Source organism: Schistosoma haematobium, chromosome 1, assembly GCF_000699445.3.
Source record: "Schistosoma haematobium chromosome 1, whole genome shotgun sequence".
Taxonomy (NCBI): Eukaryota; Metazoa; Platyhelminthes; class Trematoda; order Strigeidida; family Schistosomatidae; genus Schistosoma; species Schistosoma haematobium.
In genome coordinates, this window is record NC_067196.1 from 60,373,271 (window position 1) to 60,396,563 (window position 23,293).

The 23,293-nt window shown below is 29.0% G+C and overlaps 1 protein-coding gene across 1 annotated transcript in view; it reads right to left on the bottom strand.

The window, feature by feature from the left end:
- ISL1 (Insulin protein enhancer protein isl-1) overlaps positions 1-23,293 on the bottom strand; it is a 59,530-nt gene that overhangs the window by 19,668 nt on the left and 16,569 nt on the right. Inside the window, exon 3 of the mRNA XM_051208466.1 lies at positions 11,516-12,531. Coding sequence (XP_051074690.1) covers positions 11,516-12,531 — 1,016 coding nt within the window. The remainder of the gene's footprint in view (positions 1-11,515; positions 12,532-23,293) is intronic.

The window sequence follows — 23,293 nt, forward strand, 5'->3', positions numbered from 1 at the left end:
TATTATAGCTGATGTCAGTTCGTGATGAAAATCCTAAATCTTATTTGTAACCTTAACCATCAACTGTAAATGAAAATTCTAACTGGTTTATAACCCTCATTTAGTTCTAATCAGTAGATGTTCACTCTCAAGGTCACTTCAGCGTCGCTCAATGGTCGTCCACAAATTATAGTCTCACCCACTATTCTATTATATAATAAAATCTTCAAAAACCTGTTTGTTTTTTTGTTATGTGAAATACAGTTACAAATGACATTTTACTCGTTTTACTTCTTTTTTTTCAGACCGCTTGATCTGACCTATCAGAGTGATATGTGGTCATTTAATCTGAGTCATTAATATGTGTATAGTCATAATTTTAGATCACATCATATAGAGAGGGTAATCAAATCAATCATATACAGTTTTCATAATTTTATTCTTCTTTACAAAGAAAAGTATTCAGAATTATATTATTTAATTAACTGAATTAGCAGATTAAATTTACTTTGACAAACAAGTGTATGTCTCGTCACATACACAACACTTCATTATAGTATTATTATTATTATTTAAAAAGAATATAATTCGCATAGTAATAGTACCGACAGTAATACTTCGAGTAATTGTAATAGTGAATGAATTACATTAGATAAATATGAATTATTTATTTATTTATTAATTGAATAAATCGGAAGACTGGAAATGTTAATCAGTGAATAATCCAATCTGTTGATGTGTGTTTATACATAACAATCATCATTTAAGCTGTTACAAACTAAGACATCATTATTTTCAATATTGTTTTATTTTAATTCTAAATCTCTTAGCACTAGTAACACATTCATTTATATATTTAAAATAATGATCAAACAAACTAGAAAACAAAACAAAAAAGATTTTGTAGTTGAATTCATCAATCAATTGAAGCTAGACCACCATGGAAAACCTAGAATCATTGGATGGCCATTTAGTCCTTAGTAGTGCACATCCACGATCCCACCCCCGCAAGATTCGAACTCAGGACTTATTAGTCTCGCACGTGAACGCTTAACTTCATAAATTCAATTATAAAATGACTAAAATCTTCACAAAACCCCTTGTGAATTAAAAAAAGAAAAAAAATGTTCATCAGCTTATCACAATAATTAATTTAACTTCTTGCAAATAAATAATCATGTATTTTCATTATAATGAGTAATGATTTTCTGTCTAAAAATAAACAACAAAAAAAAAGAGAACAACTCCATTTTTCAATTACCTTTTTTTGTAAATATACAAAAAAAATAGTTGAATTTTTGACAAGTTGATTTGAGTCCATTAATGCTGTATATGCCTATCATTGTTTATGTGTATATATAAGTGTTTGATATCAATATTTATCTCTAACTTAATGCACACATATATACATATACATATACATAATGAAAGGTGAATGAAAGTGAGTTCATTCTTCTCTAAATTACTTTACATATTTAATTTTTATTTATTTATCTATCTATTATTATACTCATTATTATCAGTATAATTCACTTGTGATTTGTATATTTGTATAGAAAATAATATCTTGTTAATAAAATACAATAAATGTTATAAGTGTTTATATGTTTATGTTAAATTTGTTGTTGACAGTTTTATATCATTTTAATGATTTATAAATCAATCCTATTTCTCTGTTGTTCTTGTTATTTATTTTTTTCCCATCCTTTATCATTTTCTATGATGACCTCATTTAAAAACATTTTAGTAAATATAATGTAAGGTTATGGAGATTAAATTTTATTGAAATCATGAACAGATTAAAGGATGAAACATTATTCAAATGTTGCCAGGTTTTTTAATGATTGTCTAAATTTGATCAGTTCATGATCTCAATGAAATTTAACATTAAATTGATACTATATTTAACTTATAAAATATAGGACTTATCAGCAAAGCGCATCCATGATCTCGCCTCAAGGGATTCGAACCCAGGACCTAGCATTCTCACGCACGAGAACGATAGTAATTAAATTCACTTGGTATTGTTTACTTGTGTCTTCTCATTGGTGTTCAGGACTGCAATTTATCAGTATCTTATTGGTATATATGCATCCTGTGCGTATTGCCTCGATACTGTCTCAAGTCACAAGATGAATTCAAACTTCATCCCATTTCATAAGCAAGTAACTATCAAGACTCGATAGCTATGTGGATAACGTTATGACGTTTAAAGTGATATTGGGTTCAAGTCCCAGAGTGAATATGAAATTTGAGATGCATATATATATATATATATATATATATATATATATATATATATATATAACAGATTAACTGGAAAAACTCAACAATCTCCACAATCCTATATTGATAAATAACTGACAAGTTAATGTAATGTTGACAGATAATTCCCATTTAAACATGAGAATACACGAAGTTCAGTGAAGGGATCTTTTTTCAACGAATTTATTATCAAGCTATACAATCATATATAAATATATATATATGAAAATTTTTGTTAAAGTATTAATTCTGTGAAGAAATGTGAACAAGGAATAAGCAGGATGACATAATAGAAAGATTACAATACTAGATTACGTAATACAAATAATAACAATAAACTTAATAAATTAGTAACGAATTATAACATGAATGTAGTAAAATGATTTAAATGTTTTTTTTTAAAAATAATAATTAAGGGTCATAGAGGTGTTAAAAGTGAATAAGTAGTGATATCATAAGCAATTATAAATAAAATAATGAGAATATGAAACAAGTTAATGGGGAAATGTGTTAATAATAATAATGATAATAATAATAATACGACCGATGTAATGATAACGATAGGACGTATTTCTTTTGTGTGCATAGTTCTATCTTGAGCTCATGGATGGTAAGAGCTTCGTTTATTTTTAGGAATTGAATAGGAAGAAATCTAGGTAGATTTGAACGAATCATATAAACAACCTTAAAATCAAACTGTGGATCTGTAGAATGATTACAGATGATTAGATGTTCAAGTATAGAACTCCTAACTGTTTCTCTCTCACCCTTGTAAAACCAAAGTAGGACGTGTCCCTGTATTCAAGTTGAAAAAGAACACTAGCTACGGCCAAGGTATTTTGCTTCACAAAAGTAGGTGAACTGGTAAAAAAGCGATCCCTTTGTTGAACTTCGTGTTTTTTAATGTAATGTTCTTAAATCGATTATTAAAAGTCTAGTTAGAGATTTGACATTTAATTAATTCTAGGTTTAATTAATTAGTGAATTGTAATTCTCTTTGAAAATATAGGCAAATTTACAATAAAAATAATAATTAAGTTATATGTTTGAGAGTTTTGAATTCATTATATCTGCTATTTTATTGTTCTGTGCTGAAAGTGAATACTGAATCAACAATGTCTTTTTTTTTCTTGAATTTTCATAGTTACTATACATTCTTTGTTATTTTTACTTATTATCTATACAGTTACAGGTTGTTAATAAAGAATAAATAGATGTATTAATAAGCACTTTATGGAGATCATTGAACTTAAGAATAAGATACATTCAATGATCTATTGACTTAACAATACTAAGATTGCAATGAACTTCGAATGATTTTCCACTTACATATTTTACTCTCTCTCTCTCTCTCTATATATATATATATATATATAGAGAGAGAGAGAGAGAGAAGTGTGCTTAATATGACTACTACCATTACTAATGTTATAGTTATTTTTATAGTTTGTAATATTAAATGCTTAAAAAAGACAACTGCTCTTAATAAAAGTGGTTAGACTTCACCCACCGCAATGTTTTCCTACCATCTGTACTAATACTGCTATTACGGTTGTTGCCGCAACCATATGTGTACACATACTCCTTCACTAATGAACATATTCATATACTAACATGCATGCATAACAGCGTAGATGGATAAAATGACAAGTTTTTTAAATAAAGCACTAAGATAGGGAACAAATAAAAGTATACACAATTCAATGGTGGTCTTTTTTTCCCTCTTTTATTCTGTTCATCTGTATCTATTTTATAATAAATACATACTAAAGAAGAGAACAGTATTGAATGAAAGAAGAGAGGAGATTAACTGGTCAAAGAAGGCGAAGAAGAAATAAAAGGAAGCTGGAAAAAAATACAGAAAACTTTCTGGACGCCATTACTGATGACTAGTAAATTAACTTCCTTGATTATTCATTGATGGAGAAATGGCAAGATTCATTTATAATTTTGCATATTTAATTAATATTATTATTGTTAATAATAATAATGGCAATGGCAGTAGTAATAGTAGTATTAGTAGGAGCATTGTTAATTCGATGATTATTACTGCTATTAAAAGTGTATACAACTCTATTAAATATAGTTTATTCCTTGTTCATATATAATTATTAACTTCGTTCATTCTTTCGTTTATTAGAATGTTTTATCTTTGAAGAATGAAGCTCAAATAAGCAGATTGAAAACAAACAATTTCCTTTACAATGAAAATTTTTCGATAAACATAGACTGCATTCATGCTTTAGGCTGTTAATCTCATAACCTATTCAGGTGCGTTTTCTGGAAAGTGTACAACCTTTCGTTGTGCAAGTTATAAAACGCTCAATCAGAGATATCGTGGTTTCTGGCACTATGCGGCGAAAAGCATGTATATTATTTAGATGTTGATTTACTGGACCGCTAACTTTCAACTGACTACCATTCAATATTTATCATCAGGATTGACCAAGAAGTAAAAAATGGAAACTTATTGAAATATATATATATATATATATATATATATATATATAATGACTTGTATCATTAACAGTACTCCTCAACTGAGAGGATCATTGTAAATGTGAAAGACCTGTTGATTCAAATACCATCCGACTTAATCCAGTACACTAATTTTGATGTTGCCATCAGCAATAGCTTAGTGTGGAAGAGAACAAACAAGCGTCCAACTGAAGACACAATTAGGAAAAGACGTTGGAGGTGGATAGAACATACACTGAGGAAATTATCAAACTGCATCGCCAGGCAAACTCTAACATGGAATCCTGAAGGGAAACGCAAACGAGGAAGACCAAAGGACACACTGCACGGAGAATCGGAAGCAGACATGAAAAGAATAGATAGCAACTGGAGATAACTGGAAAATATTACCGAGGATAGAGTTGAGTGGATAATGCTATTGGTCTACCTATGCTCCTTCTCGACGAGGGGTAACAGGCGTAAGTGAGTAAGTATCAAAATCATGAATCGAAATACAAGGGTAAAGTACTTTTCCAGAAAATTTTAAATTAAATTTCTTCAAATGCATAGTTTTGTTGTCCATCCAATTTGTCAAAGTAACTAATGACAATCGTATGTTTAAGAAATTTTTTTGGAATAAAATAGAACTTTTACAAATCCTGCACATTCGAAAACAATTTGGGTGTATTGACCGCTTGAGATTACGATTTCAAATCAATAAATATGTATATTAATAGGCAGTATCTAATACTTATCAATGTGCTTCTGATTCAGTGGTGATTTGCAAATCTTAGTCGAGACCAATAAAGTATTCGGAATATTGTTAGATTTGAGCAAATATTCCCTCCTTGATCATCATAAACTTAATTGTCTCATCTGTAACTAGATTTCGTATGAATGACTTCACACAATATTCTTTTAAATATAGTTTCATAGGAAATTGTATCCTAATGGGATTGAAAAGCTAAATTTTAACAGTATTAAAATGAACTAATTTTATGACATTCTATTAGTGAATTCTACCATGTTCTATTTTATCTTTATAAAATAATATATACTATAAAGTCATATGAAGGGGAACAAATCTACCAAACTTGTTCCATCTTACAAGTACTTGTACATATGTATACACAACCACATAAACATTTTAAAATAAGTATTTACTGTAGATTGATTAAAATATGGAATTATTTATGGGAATATTGACCTTCTTACTCTTCGTTAATTGATGTCTTCTTTTCAAAATATTTTCAAATACTTTGGATATTGTCATAATCTCTATAATTGTTGTTATCATCACTATTATCATTATTGATAGTAGTAGTAGTGTGGTGTATGCTACTTATACCTGTCGACATAAGCAATATGTTATACCAATCACAAGTGGAATGTATGGACATATTCTACGAATGTCGTCCCAGAGAATTCCCCGTCGTGCATTATTTGCCGACTCTGGGACTGGTTGGAAAAAGCGGAGAGGTGGTCAGTATATGACATGGTGTCGTGGCACAAAAGAAAGCTGCAAAGGACTGGCTTCTGTTGGTCCTTCACGACTCCCTGGTTGGGGTCCGAGAGATGGTGCGACACAGTGGCTAGAGACGTTATCAGATATAGCTCAGAATAGAAGCCAGTGGCGATCCTGCTGTAACCTTCTTTTACTTTCTTCATAAAAAGTGGTTGTATGTTCCTTAACTGAAAGATTTCTTCTGATTGTGCCTTTCCGTTCCCGCATTATTACTATTATTATTATTACACTACCTTACACCAATATCTTCGTTGTCGTTCCCGTTTTTTACGCTTCATACCTTTTTTCTTTTCCCTTCTCTTTAAATTCTCATTGTTTTTTGTGGCGCATATATATTTGGCGCACTCTTGTGCCAATATTTATGTGTTCAAATAAATAAATAAATAATGGCAGCAGAAGGCTAAGGAGATCGAGTTGATGGAAACAGGAAAGGAATTGTGAAGTGGAAGAATCATACAGAATGTAAAAGACAATTGTATGATTCTTATATTTTACGAAGATATTCTGTTATTTTGTATTATACAATAAATTGGTCCTCCCCGCTTGAATCTTTTTTCGTTACAGTAATAATAGTGATAATAATAGTGGTAAAGTAGTATGATACATACTGTTTGAAATATTAAGTTTTGTTTCCGAAAAATCAAACGATTTATTTCTATCGAATCATTGACGTTGCTACTACTGTAACTACTATTGCATATCATTTTATTTCTGTGTGAAAAGAAGTATAATATATTCAGTTTCCATATATATTTTAATCATTGAGTTATATATTTCAGTTCTACGGATTACAATAAAATTCTCCCAGTGTTTACCATAAGAATTGATTGTAATTCTATCATATTATTTCAAGGTGTAATTCTATATTATCATATTATCATATTTGACAATGGAAATCCCTCTTGACAAACTATGGATAACTTGCATAAACTCGTTATGTATTTGTGGCTACTGCTTAAATTGTCAAGTCGTTTTGTTTTATTTTAAAATCCATAATCAACAATGCCGACCACGCAGAAACAAGAACATGCATTCATATACACATACATACGTATAGAAAAATTGAGAAAGAGAGAAACAAACGCCCGTCGAATTCAAACAAATAATGCCATAATACAGACAGAAATAATTCTTTTTTTCTCTCTTTCTACGAGTCTTCATCCACATACCTGCCAAATGACGACCACACACATAAGATGTTAGTTGGTAACAAGTTGGCAACTGTGATCATACCATACAAGTTTTCAGCATTTAGACCACCAAGATTTTATGACTATATTTATATGCATAAATATATATTTATATTAGTATGATATATATATATATATATATATATATATTACATAGGCATATGTATATTATGAACACGTCAGCTGTTCAACTGACTAAATCTTACCTATATATTTTTTTCTGCCAGAGTTCATGTTGTCATACAAATAGCATGTTGTACATAATGTATATACCAATGTATCATATTTGTGTACATGTAAATACATACAGAGATTTGTATATATCTATATACATATGTATTTTTTTTTCTTTTCTTATTTTCGAATATAATAAGGTAAATAGAAAATAAAAAGAAACTGGAGACAGAGAATTTGTTCTAATTTTAATTAACTACAATTTATATTGAAAATTTATGAGAATCTTAGTGGAATAGAAAAGAAAAATAAAAGTTTTCTCGTTTTATTCTTACAATATCAATACACCATGTCTAATTGTTTATAATAAACAATTTTGTATATTGAACAATAACTGAGGAGAAAAAAAAATTATCGAACGTTTCTTAGATTTTTTTTCTTTTTTTTCAATTATTTTTTAAATTTTTGTTTTGTTTTGGTACACCATGACAACAACATTGTTGTACAATCTTATTAGTTGAAAGTCAAATATATCAGTTGATTAGATGATTGGATAACAAAAATCAGTTATACACATTCATTTACATCGATCACTCACCTAGTAATAATAATAATAATAATAATAATCTTAGGAAATTTGAAATTAACCTTCAACAAGAAACGAAGTCAACTGATGATTATAGTCAAATCCTACAGAGGAGCACAGATTCAGATATTTTCACTATGTGTATTTATAACCTTATCTAGTGCCTTCTAGTTTTCAGAAGCTGTTTATCTAAGATCATTATTTTGTTCACTATGCCTATTTTATGAAAAATTGTAGTTTATAACTTCAGTCACATTGAAGATGAGACAGTAGTTTACGTCACATACGGTTTATTAACTAGACTCAGAAATGATGATCGACTCAACGTTTTAATGGTATTCTGTATATTGTATGACATAAAAAATTGTTTGGGTTGGAAGGTATTTCTGAACAACATTGGGCAGTTTTAGATTAGATGAAGGATTTATCTAGCGCCCTCCACTGTTTAGAAAATTCCACTACATATATCAGTTTAAGATCAAAATTTATCTCTAACGAATTAATTTCACATTATTTCTCTGACATTTCTACCAATTGAAACAATTTGTATCTAAATATGAAATAACGAGTGGAAAACGGCTGGTGATAAACTACACGTTTTCAAGTCATCGAAGTATATTGTATGCAGGAATTGAGGTTATGTTTTCGTTTGTTTAGTCAGTCAGTTGTAGATATTTTGTAGTAATTTCTACAGTAGATTTAATTGGAAGTATGACTTTTGCTATACTGTAACCTTTCCTCCCATCGTAACTGACTGCACTACACCTAGCACGTCCGTAGCATGATGGAGTGGTGTTTTCATCGTAGAGAACTATACGTTTTCATGTAAGCCAGCGAAAGCAACAGGGAACAATTGGAAAGGATTGTGTAAGACAGAGTTGTACGGAGAATGCTGGTAGTCGGCCTCTGCTCCTCCACGTGCTTTGTTCTCTTTGCCCTAATCTCTACAAACTCGATTATTCATGTCGAAGCCAGTTCTTAGAGTTAATGAATTTCCCACTTTTTTATATGGTAAACTGATGCAGATTTCTACTTTATATTGATAAAACTATGTATATTTGATCAGGATAGAATGATTCATATTTGACTAATTTTATTTAAATTAACAGTTGACCTCTAATTATTCACTCTAATGTGTCTGATTACATTGTTAGCCAAATTTGAAAAAGGAAGCATTATTCAACCATTCCATTACTGAAATAACAAAAATAACTACCGTAATCTTTATAGTTCTAATTGAGGACATACTGTATTTTCTTAAAGTAATCATAACAACACATTTTAGCAACTATCTCTGTTAAATAAATTATCTGGTGTAGTATGACACTCTGTCCGAACTATACATAAAAAAAAAACTTTTCTTAAAATACTAACCATTATATGCTGCATCTATATTTTAGGTGTTTTGTTTCTGTACATATGGAATAAATACTAAATAGATCATTTAGCCGATAGTTACATAGTAACTATCATTAAATAACTATTGTCTAGTAATGTGTCTTCCTACTTTTTATAATGCATACGTATGCATATATAAATGCAATTAAATATATAATTCACTGAATAGCTTATATACATTGAACAGTAGTAATAACAACAGTTGATATTATATAACAAAATGATGTTTATATAGAAACAGAGAGGATAACAAATATTATATGTCTCATGAAAACACAAGACAAAGACATCCTAATGTAGTCACATTATCCTATTAGTCTGAATAACTAGTTGACTGACAACAAAAAACACTTATGGTAATAATAACATTACTAAATATATAATATACTCATTTCACTTAATGTCTTAATTGACCTTATATATTATTATCGCTAGTATTTAAAATAATAATAATAATACATTAAATATCATAAAGTCTACTAATAAAATGACCTAAAACATATTTTGACAATTGAAAACAAACGATATACATATTTCTTTTCTCAAGAATGCATTTTTTACACTTTACACCGGATACAGTGGGTTTACATGTGGAAAGGAGTGAAGGGGGGGAGTAAAACATGCAATGAAATAAGACAAAGGAATTTTGAAGGAATTCTATTCCTTCTGTCGCTGATTTTATTATTATTATTACTATTACTAGGTTCTGTTGTATCTTGTTATACCTTATGACTTTGAATAATCATATGCTATTTTCATAATGGAAATTCTCTAGTAAACATTTCTTCAGTTAACAAGACATTACATGGTTAACTAATAAATAAAAAAATTCAAGTTGAGTAGTCATTGTAAAATGCAAATAATTTGCATCATTAAAAATGTTTGAGCAAAATATAAAAAAAATTTATGTCTATTATATGTAGTAAATTGAAATTGTACCAAGCATTTTAAGGGTATCAACTATTGACCTGTCATAATATTGAATACTAAATGAAGATAGAAAAATGTAAGGAACTCAATAAAGTTGCAAATGAAATGTTTCTGTTTTTCTGGTGTAAAGTGAATACAGTCTACATTCATTTGACGCCTTTGATATTACTAAAATTTCATGTATTTTAATGATATACTACAATTAGTTGTATATAGAAATTGAAATTTCTGATTAATTGAGGTATCCGTTGACAATGGTTATTCTAAAAGGGCGGCCTGCTTGAGCATCTGGGCTACCTGTTTCTGCCATCTAGATATTTCAAAAAGTTATCTATTTTTGTTTGTTTTATTATATCATTATGTATATTAATCGCATAACCTATTCTGCTGCGTTTCTAAAAAGTGTACAACCTTTCGTTGTCAAAGTTACAAAAAGCCCAATAAGAGAGAATGTGGTTGCTGGCAATATACAACGAAAAGAATGCACATTATTCAGATGTTCATTCACTGAAATGCTAACATCTAACTGGCGATCACTCAATATTTATCGCCAGGACCGACCAAGAAGAAAGAAACGGAGACTTGTTGAAATACTTTGCGCTGAGAATTCTATATTGTACCAAAAATATAATATTGAATAAAGCTGATAATAATAGTAATAAATTTGAATGCTAGTTGGAAACAGTAACAGAATTATGTCAAAAATCATATCAAGTAAAAACAAATGAATAATTTTCTATCATAGAGTTATGGCGATCATTGGTTTTCTCAGTTAGTTAGGTTAGATCCTAACCTAGTAGTCTGTAAGTTTAACACTTGTCACGTGGCATGAAGGTCCTAGTCTGAATCACTGATCGTGGATTTATACTGTTTAGGGGTTCCATACTAGTACGTTATGACTGTCAAGTATTTTGTGTTTTGGTTCTCAGCGGTTCTCTAACTAGTACAAGTCTTTGATTTAAACTTATGAAATTATTTTCCATTAAAAACTGAAACTAATTTCTTACTTACCAATATCTTGAATAATTGCACCGAATGAACTGTCTGGTGAATTAGGACAGATATTTTCATTTAATGGATTGATTAAACTAGAATTACACACAGAATTTCGATTATTCATTAATTTGTTCAGATAATTATTACCATTATTATTACTATTATTATTACTGTTATTATTATGCACATTGGTAAAAGCAACAGTAGTATGTATTGTTGGCATTGATATTGTTGTAGACGATGAATTACATAAATTCTCATATGTTAGACCATTTTCCATATCAGGCGTCAATTCCATATTAGTCACATTATTATTATTAGTATTAATATCGTTACAATAAATTGATTTCATTGTCATTAATTGTATATCATCTGTTTGATGCGATAATAAATTTGGTAAAAGACCTTTTATATCAGATTTCAAACTTTTCATATCATCTGTAATAAATGATTCATGACAATGTTTTGTAAATGTCGATTGATTCATATTCATATTACTACTATTTTTATAACAAGTAGTATTGGTAATGAGACTTGTACCTGGAACAATATTGATTTCTACTTGTTCAATAATCGATTGATTCATATTATGAGGATCATTATTATTGATTTGAACATTATTATTGTCATGATTTTTATTTCCATTATTGTTATTGTGATTGCCATTTTTCATATTATTAGTAAAATGATTACTTGACATTAACTGTAATGTTTCTATATCGTTATTATTATTATTATCAGTATGGATAGTGTTATTACTATTATTAATAGTAGTAGTAGCATCATTGTTATTGTCATTTTCACTACTATCATGGTGATGACTGATTTTTGGAAATTTTTGTATAAGATGAGAATGTATTAAACAATAGACTTGTTCATTTCTATAAGCAATTTCTTCACCTGGCTGTAATAGTTTCTCACAAATAACACAACGAAAACAATCTAAATGAAATGTACGTGATCGTATACGAAATACTAAATCCATTTTATCAATTAATCGATAACATCCAGCACAACGATATAGGAAATTACTAAAATAGATTGTTTTAAAAATAAATAAAATGTATAGATTAAGCATGATAATAAGTAATCTGTAAGGTTACTCATAAACAAATTAATGTTAGGATGAGATGAAATGACTATAAAAATGTGCATATTTGCTTAATTTAAAGATCATTGTACTTTTGGGAAAATGATTTAAATTTTCATCTGTCATCAGTTATGTCTCCTTCTTCCTCTAGTTCTTCTTCGCGTAATACAAATCCCAGATTTTACTATTTCAAGTATCATTTTTCCACAGTTATTTAACTCAATGAAGATTTAATTGATCTTTAACCGAAAAAAATAATACCGGTTGAATTACATGTGAAGGTTATACAATTGTAGTATACAAAAATCTCTATAGCGCAATGACTATGGTTATTCTTTCTGATTGTAGGAGTTTTTCCACTGTATATTAACCGTGTTATGAAAAGATGTTTGAACATAGTTAAAAATATATATATATATCACCTTATAACATTGTATTGGACACCTTCAGTGAAGAAATAATATCTTCATATTTCTACATTTAACTAATATATTAGATAGTGTACAGTGTGAACATCATTTTTAAGGGATTTATAAGTGTATACTTTTAGCAAGTAAGTTGAGAGATTCCATATTGAAAAAAAAAACATTTAGTTGGATTAATGTAAGTTATATCAGTACATTTCCACAATTTGAGTTATGAAAACTGACTATAAGTTACGTAAATTGATCTGATCCCAAAATCAATCGACAATACTTCATGTTATATGTTATGTTCAAATATTAACTTTTAAAATATTCAATTTCAAACATGTAATGATTAACCATTAATAATCAACATTTTCCAAATCTAATTATATATGATGACTGAAATGTGTATTGATCGAATTCCATAAAGTAGCTATTATTAATTTAGGTTACTTGGCATAATTCGAAAGAAAGTAAAGGGTAGTGGTTTTCGATTTTTGTTTTACTGAGTTATTTGTTTATGCAAAAACTAATATCTGTCTATCACTTACAACTCATTAATATATATATATATATATATATATATATATATAATAGTTAAAATGTCAATCAGACTGTTTGTTTCGTTGCTCTCTGTACATACATATATATGACGTAAACGATAAGGGTAAAACAACAAAATAAATCAATGGAAATGGGGAAAAACGAGAAAAAAATATCCTAAAGAACTATTGAAAATATAAGGCTAAGAGCGAACTCTTCTTCATTTATTTGACTAATTGAATCATTGAAGCTGAAAAAGAACAGGGCAATTTATTTCAGTTCTATCTTGTTCCCTCTCACCAAATCTTTTTTTTCTCTCTCTCTTGGTCCCTATTCTCTCTTTTTTGCCTTTTAATTGAGCCTGTTCAGTGAGTATTATTACTATCATTATTATTATTACTACTACTAATTTTGCCTTTATCAATTAGTTCCTCATATATATATATATTAATGAATATATTTGTGAGATAACATTCCACGGTAGAATTCATCAAATGTACATTATGTAATCATAACTTATTAATGTCCAATTTGCCCGGATGCGGGCACATTAAGTAATAACAGTAATAATACAATATAAAATAGATTATCCCTTGTATATAAACAACCCTATTTTTTTTCAATAAAATATATGTATTATGAATTATATAAACATAAAAGTAATCAATAATTAGTTTCTATGTTTTTATTCACTTCCAACAGTCATTAGTGAATAAAGTTTCTGACGATGAGAAGCAAATAATTACATATACCTTGTATTCACATGATATTGAATTATCGAGTGATTATTTTATTTAATTAAATGTCAATACTAAAATCTTGCTAATGCTATCGGATTTTATTCTCTAATAAGTGAGTTATTGAAGTATTAAGATAGACTAAGTGTATTTAATGGTTAGGTATTCATTGTGAGACTTAGAGGTTTTGGATTCAATTTCTTGTACAGCAGTCGATACATATTGTTTGTGAGTTTCGAATAGAAATCAAATAAATGTCGAATGATTCTTGGTTTTAATGTTATCTCAACTGAGATTATTCAGTGATAAATACTACCTAAATATTATACTAATTTATACAACAATAACCCTCAATTAGGATACATTAATGGTTTAAAGTCTATTAACTTATAGTGAAAATTATATTTTTGTATAAATTAACCCGTTACTCAACTATAATATTAGAATATGTCAAGCAAATTCATCAATTACCCCCTCAAAAAAGATTAAGATATTCATTTCTGATAATTATATAAACATACTAAACATTAAAATAGTGACTGTCTAAATATGGTAGTTCAGTGAAATGTGTGTTGAAATTATAAAGATGACTGTACACAGTTCAAATTACCAAGTGATATATCAAAATTACGATACAGGTATACTGAGCTGAAAATATCACAAAATGGTAAAGCATCACTCCTCAATTCCATTTCTAACAACAATCTATCTTTCTGAATATCTCATATTCGGAAAACAATTTTCTTAGTGAAACAATTAAGAAAAAATCTGATCTGTTCTATAGTTTGTATGAACATTATCAAACACCTTAATAATTCATTGTGATTAATTGTAACATTTGATAGGGATATGTTTCATGGAAATTGTTGGGAAGAACATGTTGAACTATTGATTTTCTTATAATATGAAGTGAAATTATTCGACTTTGAATATTATAACAACGTTTTGAAATTCAAATATATAAAAATAACACAATTTGATTTGAAAGTTGAATAATAACACTACAGCATATTTGTAACTGAATGACAAAGATCAACAATTTATATGATTCTTGTTTCGCCTCAGTCATATTAACATCATTTCTGCTTGTCATAACATTTAGTGAATGTTGAGTTTTGACTCGAAATCACTAAGTTTCTTCAGTCTATCTATTTCATTAATCTATAAAAATATACAGATAGTTTTTTGCATGTAATTGTGGAGACTTTGCTAGTAAAAAAATAAAATTATTGAATAATTAGTATTGACCATTAAATTATGTCTACATACTTAAAGTGAAATTATAATTTTATGTCCGTACCTTTATAAAGGTAACCGATGTACAATAAGCGGCTTTAATATTCAAACAATTCTTAGTCTATTTTTGCTTTGGACAGTCTTCGGTTACGTCAAGATCTCTCGTCATTAACCATAAATGAAGGTCAAACTTTTTACAATTTTTACTTTGTATATAAGTTATACTAACTAACATGTAGGATATCGTATCTTTTGTTGAAATCATTAGTGATTTGTAAGAAATTGAAATTGTTTTTAAAGTAAACGTTCCCTCAATATACTTGTAAATATTTAATACAAATTATGAATTGTTACTAAAATTCGGACTTATTTGTATAGTATAATGATGATTTTCTTTTCAGCTTACAAATCTGTTTATTTCAACAGTTGAAATTATAAGTCAATTGAAGCTAGACCACCATGGAAAACCTGGTAGTATTGGACGACCGTTTTGTCCTATTGTGGTACTCCTGAGTAGTGCGCATTCACGACCTCGCCTCACGGGATTCGAACCCAGGACCTATCGGTCTCGCAGCAGACGCCTAACCAGCTAGACCACTGAGCTGGCATCCAACGGTGTTAATATCTAACTTCAACTAATTCACGAAATAGAGCAACACATCCACCATTGTCTTCACTGAGTTATCATCTCACAACTGACCCGGTTGAACACCACTGGTTACTACTTCTCACTATAACTCCAAGGAATACCTCTTGAAGCCAGTCACTAGTGAGCATTAGTTGTAGTTATCTCAATAATTGAGATCACGAGTCATAAATCCTGGGTTCGAATCCCGTAAGGTGAGGTCATGTATGAGCACTGCTAAGGAGTCCCACAATAGGACGAAACGGTCGTTCAGTGCTTCCATGTTTTCCACGGTGGTCTAGCTTCAATTAACTCATGATCTCAACTATTGGAATTACTACAATTTGTTTATCAGAAGGGGTTTGTGGAGATTTTAAAAATTTCATCAGCTTCAATTAACTGATGATTTCAATCTGTGAAATTTGTTTATATCGATACAAGATGTCAATTTAACACATTTGTGCTATTAAACAAAATCTATACTAGACTAACTGTGTAATCTTATTGTCTGACTTAGTCTAATCATAAGTTCCTGTTAAAATCATTATTTGAAAATATTTGTTTTAAACATTGTTCTTCAGTATATGCACATCTATGTGTTGTGTGTATATGACACTTTGTTTACTGATAATTTACCATGTTTCAACATATTCATTTTTTTCTTTTCTATAAGTTTATGTGTATTTGTGAAAGGGAGAGTCTATGTTATTGACTTGTATGGTTTGTATGCTTTGGAAAGAATTACCGACATAGTATTACTACTATTATTATTATTACTGATACTAGTGGTGGTAATGACACCATTCAGTGAAATTAATTATGTGCTGGTTTTGTTTTTTATTTTTCCTTTTAAACAAAAAACGATCCCATTAATTATCACTTTAGAATAGAATACAAAAAGGCAAAAAATGATAGACATAGAAAAAAAGAATAGTCTGTATTTATTTATTTTCTTTTAATTTTTTTTGGGGGGGGGATGGTGGAATTAACAAAGTCATTCCTTTAATCTTTTCTTTTACTTACACCTCAACTATCTTACCATTTATTTCAGTTATACTCTAAATAGTATAGAAATTCAACATGAAGATTGTATGTTTATTGTTGTTTAATTTTTAATTAATTAAATTCTAGGTTTACAAAAATAGAAAAAAGTGATAACTAATAGGATGCATTTGTTTTAATTGATATTGTGTTGTTGTTGTTGCTTTTCTTTTTTTCGGAGATGGAAGGGGTAATTTTTCACCTTTCCATCCTTCTTTACTCCATATAAATGTGTTTACTATTTTATGTATGGTATTTTATATCGTAGTAAAGTGTGAATAACTGTCATATTGTTCATCTTTCTTAAATAAATTTTCATGAAAATGTTTGTTTGTTTTTGTTTTTTCAAAAAGAAAAGGAAAACGATCAAATCAATAAATTCGATGGTTTCAAGATGTTGATTTTTTTTTCTCTTTTTATTATAGGTTAGTTCTATAAATATTGACCAATTTATCTAACCTTAAACTTGCATTCGTAGAAAATGTAAATGTCCTTGATTAACTTTTGTGTTAACTTATACGAATATTCGTCAAGATTAGAACGAATCGTTTGACAGAAATTGGGCACCGAGTATAGAGAAGTTATTATATGTGATAATTACATTTGAAATAATCTCAACGATTGAAATTTAAAATAATTCCAATGTTTCGTCCAACTAACTTGTCTGAACTTCTTCAGGGTAATAATCAAAATCAATATCATCAAAGAAATATATAGCTTTTTAATAGTCATAGTTATACTGTGTTGCATCAATCAAATTTGGATGTTGATTTTTGTAAAATAGGATAAAATGAGTCACTTAACTATATATTTCTTTGAAGATTTTGATTATTACCCTAAAGTCCAGACAAGTTAGCTGGACGAAACGTTGGAATTATTTAAATTTCAATCGCTGAGATTTTGTGTTAACTGTTGTCAAGCTATAAATTAAAAGAAAATACTGATCCAACGTTACATTGTTATGACTGTAATACAACTGAAATATAATATTCCGTATTGAAAAAAAATAACGGAATGTTAATATATTACGAGTTTCTGCCTTTAATAAACAACAGGTTGAAAGCCACTATTCACTTGTATTCTAATAAAGTTTATTTTATTTTTTTGTTTAAGGAAAGATTTTGTTCTCAAAAATTCACTTGATTAATAACTTATAAACTTAGTGTAGTGCAACAAGTACCTGACAAATGAGACTAAACTTAGAAGAGGTGATAAATAGCAGATAAAAGTTATGAAATAAAATGGATTCTTATTAAACTATGTTAACCAGTGTTTTTCTTTCATGTGAACTCAATAGGGATTATTGTCTTTCTATCATTAGTTTTCTTCCGATTCTAGTTGTCATTCTCATGAAAGAAACTAACATAGTCAAATTCAGGGTTGCACGCTTGACCTTGTTTAGCACATTTTTTATATGGGAATTATTTAGATCGCAGGAAACGTAATAAGTTTGGGAATATTGAAACATTAGTTAAGTATCCAATATCTCAAACAATCAACTACTATACTATATAGCATAATTTATAAAGGCTAATAAACAACAGCAACGGAATATCATTGAAAATATTACTTCTTTATTAATTAAAATTAGTTAAGATCATTTAATTAATTAGAGAGAGGTTTTTTGGATATTACAGTAATTTAGTTTATGAGTCAACTGAAGGTAGACCACCATGGAAAACCTAGAAGTACTGGGTGACCGTCTCATCGTAGTATGAGACTCCTAAGCAGTGAGTAATAAAACTACTGTAATATCCACAAAACCCCTCGCTGATTTGTTCAATTTTTTAAATTCCATTGTTTAAAAAAATATTAATTTTGCTAATAATGTTTTTAAACAAAACAATAGGAATAATAATTTCACTCCATATTATAAGAAAATCAATAGTTCAACATGTTCTTCCCAACAATTTCCATAAAACATATCCCTATCAAATGTTATAATTAATCACAATGAATTATTAAGGTGTTTGATAATGTTCATACAAACTATAGAACAGATCAGATTTTTTCTTAATTGTTTCACTAAGAAAATTGTTTTCCGAATATGAGATATTCAGAAAGATAGATTGTTGTTAGAAATGGAATTGAGGAGTGATGCTTTACCATTTTGTGATATTTTCAGCTCAGTATACCTGTATCGTAATTTTGATATATCACTTGATAATTTGAACTGTGTACAGTCATCTTTATAATTTCAACACACATCCCACTGAACTACTATATTTAGACAATCACTAACTTTATATATACATATAATATTCACACATATTATATCTGGCTATTTTAATAGTTATTTTTACTATGATTATTTGTTTACATCAATGTTATTCACATTTATTACTAGTCAATTAGAACCATTTATGCTTGAAATAAATCTAATAAAGTTAATTAATCCAAGTGATTATTTGTAAGATTAAACCATATGGTTATTATTTATTGACTAGTAATAATAATAGTAATAGTAATAATCATAATTACTAGGAGAATTCTAGTTGCGATTAATGAAATGATCATTATGATTAACTGATGAAGAAATACAAATGATTATGTAATCTGATTAATTAACACTTATCCATTTTGTTTATTATACAGAATGAATTATATAGACATACCTTAATATCTAATTGGTTATTATAATGAATTTTTTTAAATATTAACTTTAATTAACTTGATAAGAATTTAGATAATTCAAGAATAGATTTTCATAAAATATTGACCTGAATAAGATAGAGCAGATGGAATAATTGTATCCAACTTAAATAGTCTATTACTAAGTATAATGAATTCGAATAACCCAGTGTATAACTTATCATACCATATGGAGTAATTTTTTCGTCTTTGAAAGTGATGGTTTCCTCATTTATAATTAATTTAATTGATCTTTGTATAGAAATTTTTATCGGACTAAGAAATTCTATTGATTTAATATTTGCAAAGAAAACAATATGGTTAACTCAGTTTGAAGAGAATTTTTTTCCATGAAATACTTGGGATCTTTTGAAATGAAAAGAAAAAAACTCACTGTGTCAGTGTGATATCTTATGGATTCAAAATTACGCGGGATACATACTCGCTTTTGTGTGAGTTGTTTCAACAACTTCAATTAATAAATAGATGATTTTCATTTGTTTAAATAGAAATAACTCAGTCTCTAGTTGGACTCGTTTAAACTACCAGTTATAGTCTTGTGAAAAAACACACACACAGGAGACCGAATATCCACGTTCCAAAATCGCAAAATATCTTTTGTTTTAAACATAGAAGAAAAGATTGTCGATCGTGAGGAGCTTTTCAATAACAGAAAATATTTTCAGCGGGAAAGAGGAACCAAGGAAGTCTTTTTTCTTATACTTCTAGTTGGTAAAGATGTGGGTTCATAAACGGTTTTCTTTCATTTAGGTTTACTCTGTTCTATATCCTATATATCATCTTAAAACAATACTAATCATAAAATTACTAAATAAAATCATTGATACTATAAAATTATCTTTCAGCCAAGCATAAATCAAGCGCACATGTACAATCACAATTATTATATGCTATTTTATTGTTTTTCCTTAGGTATATCCTTTTGTCTTAAGTCGACTTTTGATACGGTATGAGCGCTTACACGTGTACAAATTACATGGATTATGGCATCCCTTATATAGTAATCTGGTCATGCGCATATATATATATATAGCGAGCGAGAGAGAGATGATAAATAGATGTGAATTATTCCATGAAAAGAAAGTAATTTTTCTCATCTCTATTGTTTAGTAATATTGTTTACAATCAATGATACAGTGCAATATTTTTTTTTGCTTTTGTCAACTTGAAATCCATCTATTCATCATTATCCAGATAGACAAATTAATTTCCATTCACAATAGAATATATCCATCCATACATAAATATGTAAATTCAGAGAGAGAAAAACTACATGAGACAAGGACCAAGCCTTAACTTATTTCCCTCTCTCTCTCTCTCTCCAATGTATAAACAAAAGTAAAAAATAAATAAATAAATTTTATATTACTGACCATTTTCATTGTATATCACTTTTTTCCATCATCCATCATTCTACTCATCGTATTCATCATCATTAACACCATTTTTCTAAATTTTATTTATTTATTTATTTATCAGTCAATTGATATGGTTATCAAAACTCTTCATGTCTTTATTCAATTTTTTTTTCTCTCTCTCTCTCTGTCTCCTTATCTATTGTCTTGGTTTCATGTTCTTCATCTTTATATCAAATTTCTATTTAGTTTACAATTCATTTTTAGATTAGTCTCAATTTATTTGTCTTAGACATTTTCTTTAAGTAGAATGATTAAAAGGAAGAGTTTATTTTATTACTTTTCTTTTTATAGTAAAAAAGTATCATGACACGTGGGCACTTGATTATCAGAAAAAAAAGTTACTTTAATAATAATAATTATTATTGTTATTATCATTATTAGTTAAGGCTGTTTGACATACCCAAGGCGTGGTAGTAGTAGTAGTAGTAGTAGTAGTAGTAGTAGTAGTAGTAGTAGTAGTAGTAGTAGTAGTAGTAGTAGTAGTAGTAGTAGTAGTAGTAGTAGTAGTAGTGATTATGATTAGTATTGTTATACTGATGTTATACTGAAGTCAACGTAATGAATAACTGAAAATAAATACAATTGACGATTGAATACAACTTGTTTTAAACCTGAGTATAGATGATAAATAAGTCTTTATTTTAAAATAATAATATCAACTTTATTTTATTCTAGACATCTTCATTTATGATATTTGTCTTTTATTGAATATAAATGTAAAATGAATTTTGTTTTATTCATATAAAATAATATTTTGTAAATGACATCTTGATTTGTTGATATTTTGCTTTAAAAATACTTCATTTTAAGTTTTGAAAAGTTTATTATCCTAATTATAATGATTTTTCAATAATGCTTGTTTAATAATTGAATTCATGAGTCAATTGAAGCTAGGCCATTATGAGAAAATTGGAAGTACTGGATGACCGTTTCATCGTAGTGTGAGACTCCTTAACAGCCTAAATGGGTTGATATCTGATGAAATCTCAGCACGGATTCGAAAAGCGCGTTCGGCTTTCGCCAACTTACTTCACCATCTATGGCGAAGGCGAGATATCTGTTTATCGATTAAGGAACGAGTATACTGTACGTCAGTTCGTTCTGTTTTACTTTACGGCTGCGAAACATGACCTTTAAGAGTTGAAGATATTCGTAAGCTACTAGTATTTGACCACAGATGCCTTAGAAATATTACTTGCATCTGCTGGGGTCACTGAGTAAGTAATAGTGAGGTTAGACGCAGGGTATTAGGGAATGATGGTAAATCAGTTGATGAGGTTGTGAATCTTCATCGACTGAGATGGATGTGCCACGTGTAACGTATGCCTGAACACCGATTACCATGACGCACAATGGTGACTAGTTTTAGAGATGGTTGGAAGAAGGTTAGCGGCGGCCAAACCAAAAGGTGGCATCAGTCCTTGAAGTCATTAACTTCTAGTCTGAGCCACGTTGGCAGATGCAGAATACTTGGTTGGGGTCCGCGCGACTATCGTAACCATTGGTTGGAGACTCTGTGTGACATGACTCAGAATCGATCACATTGGTGTAGGTGTATACACTCTTTGTTTTCCTTTAAACTATGAGATAAAAATGGCTCCATATCTTTCTTTCTACGTACTAAATCTTTCTTCCTGTACTATGTCCTTATATGGAATCTTTCTTTTATATATTACCACCACTGAATTAACTACTTCTATGAATTTGGTGTTCATCTTGTTGTGCTAATGAGGTATGGCAACTTGGACCGATGCATATATGTGCCTGGTTCTACATTGTAGCTGACTGACTGTCTGATAGTTATCAGATATGATACATGTTTATCATGTATACTAAATGCTAACCAACTGACTGACACATTCACGATCCCGCCTTGCGAGACTCGAACCCAGGACCTATCGATCTGGTGTGCGAATGCTTAACCTCTAGACCACTGAGGTTATTGTTATTGTCATTTATAAAAAAGCTTTCGATTCAGTCATAAGCAAGCATGCAAATACGTAGCTCAATGAATTGCTATTCTCATTCCATACTTATTTGACTG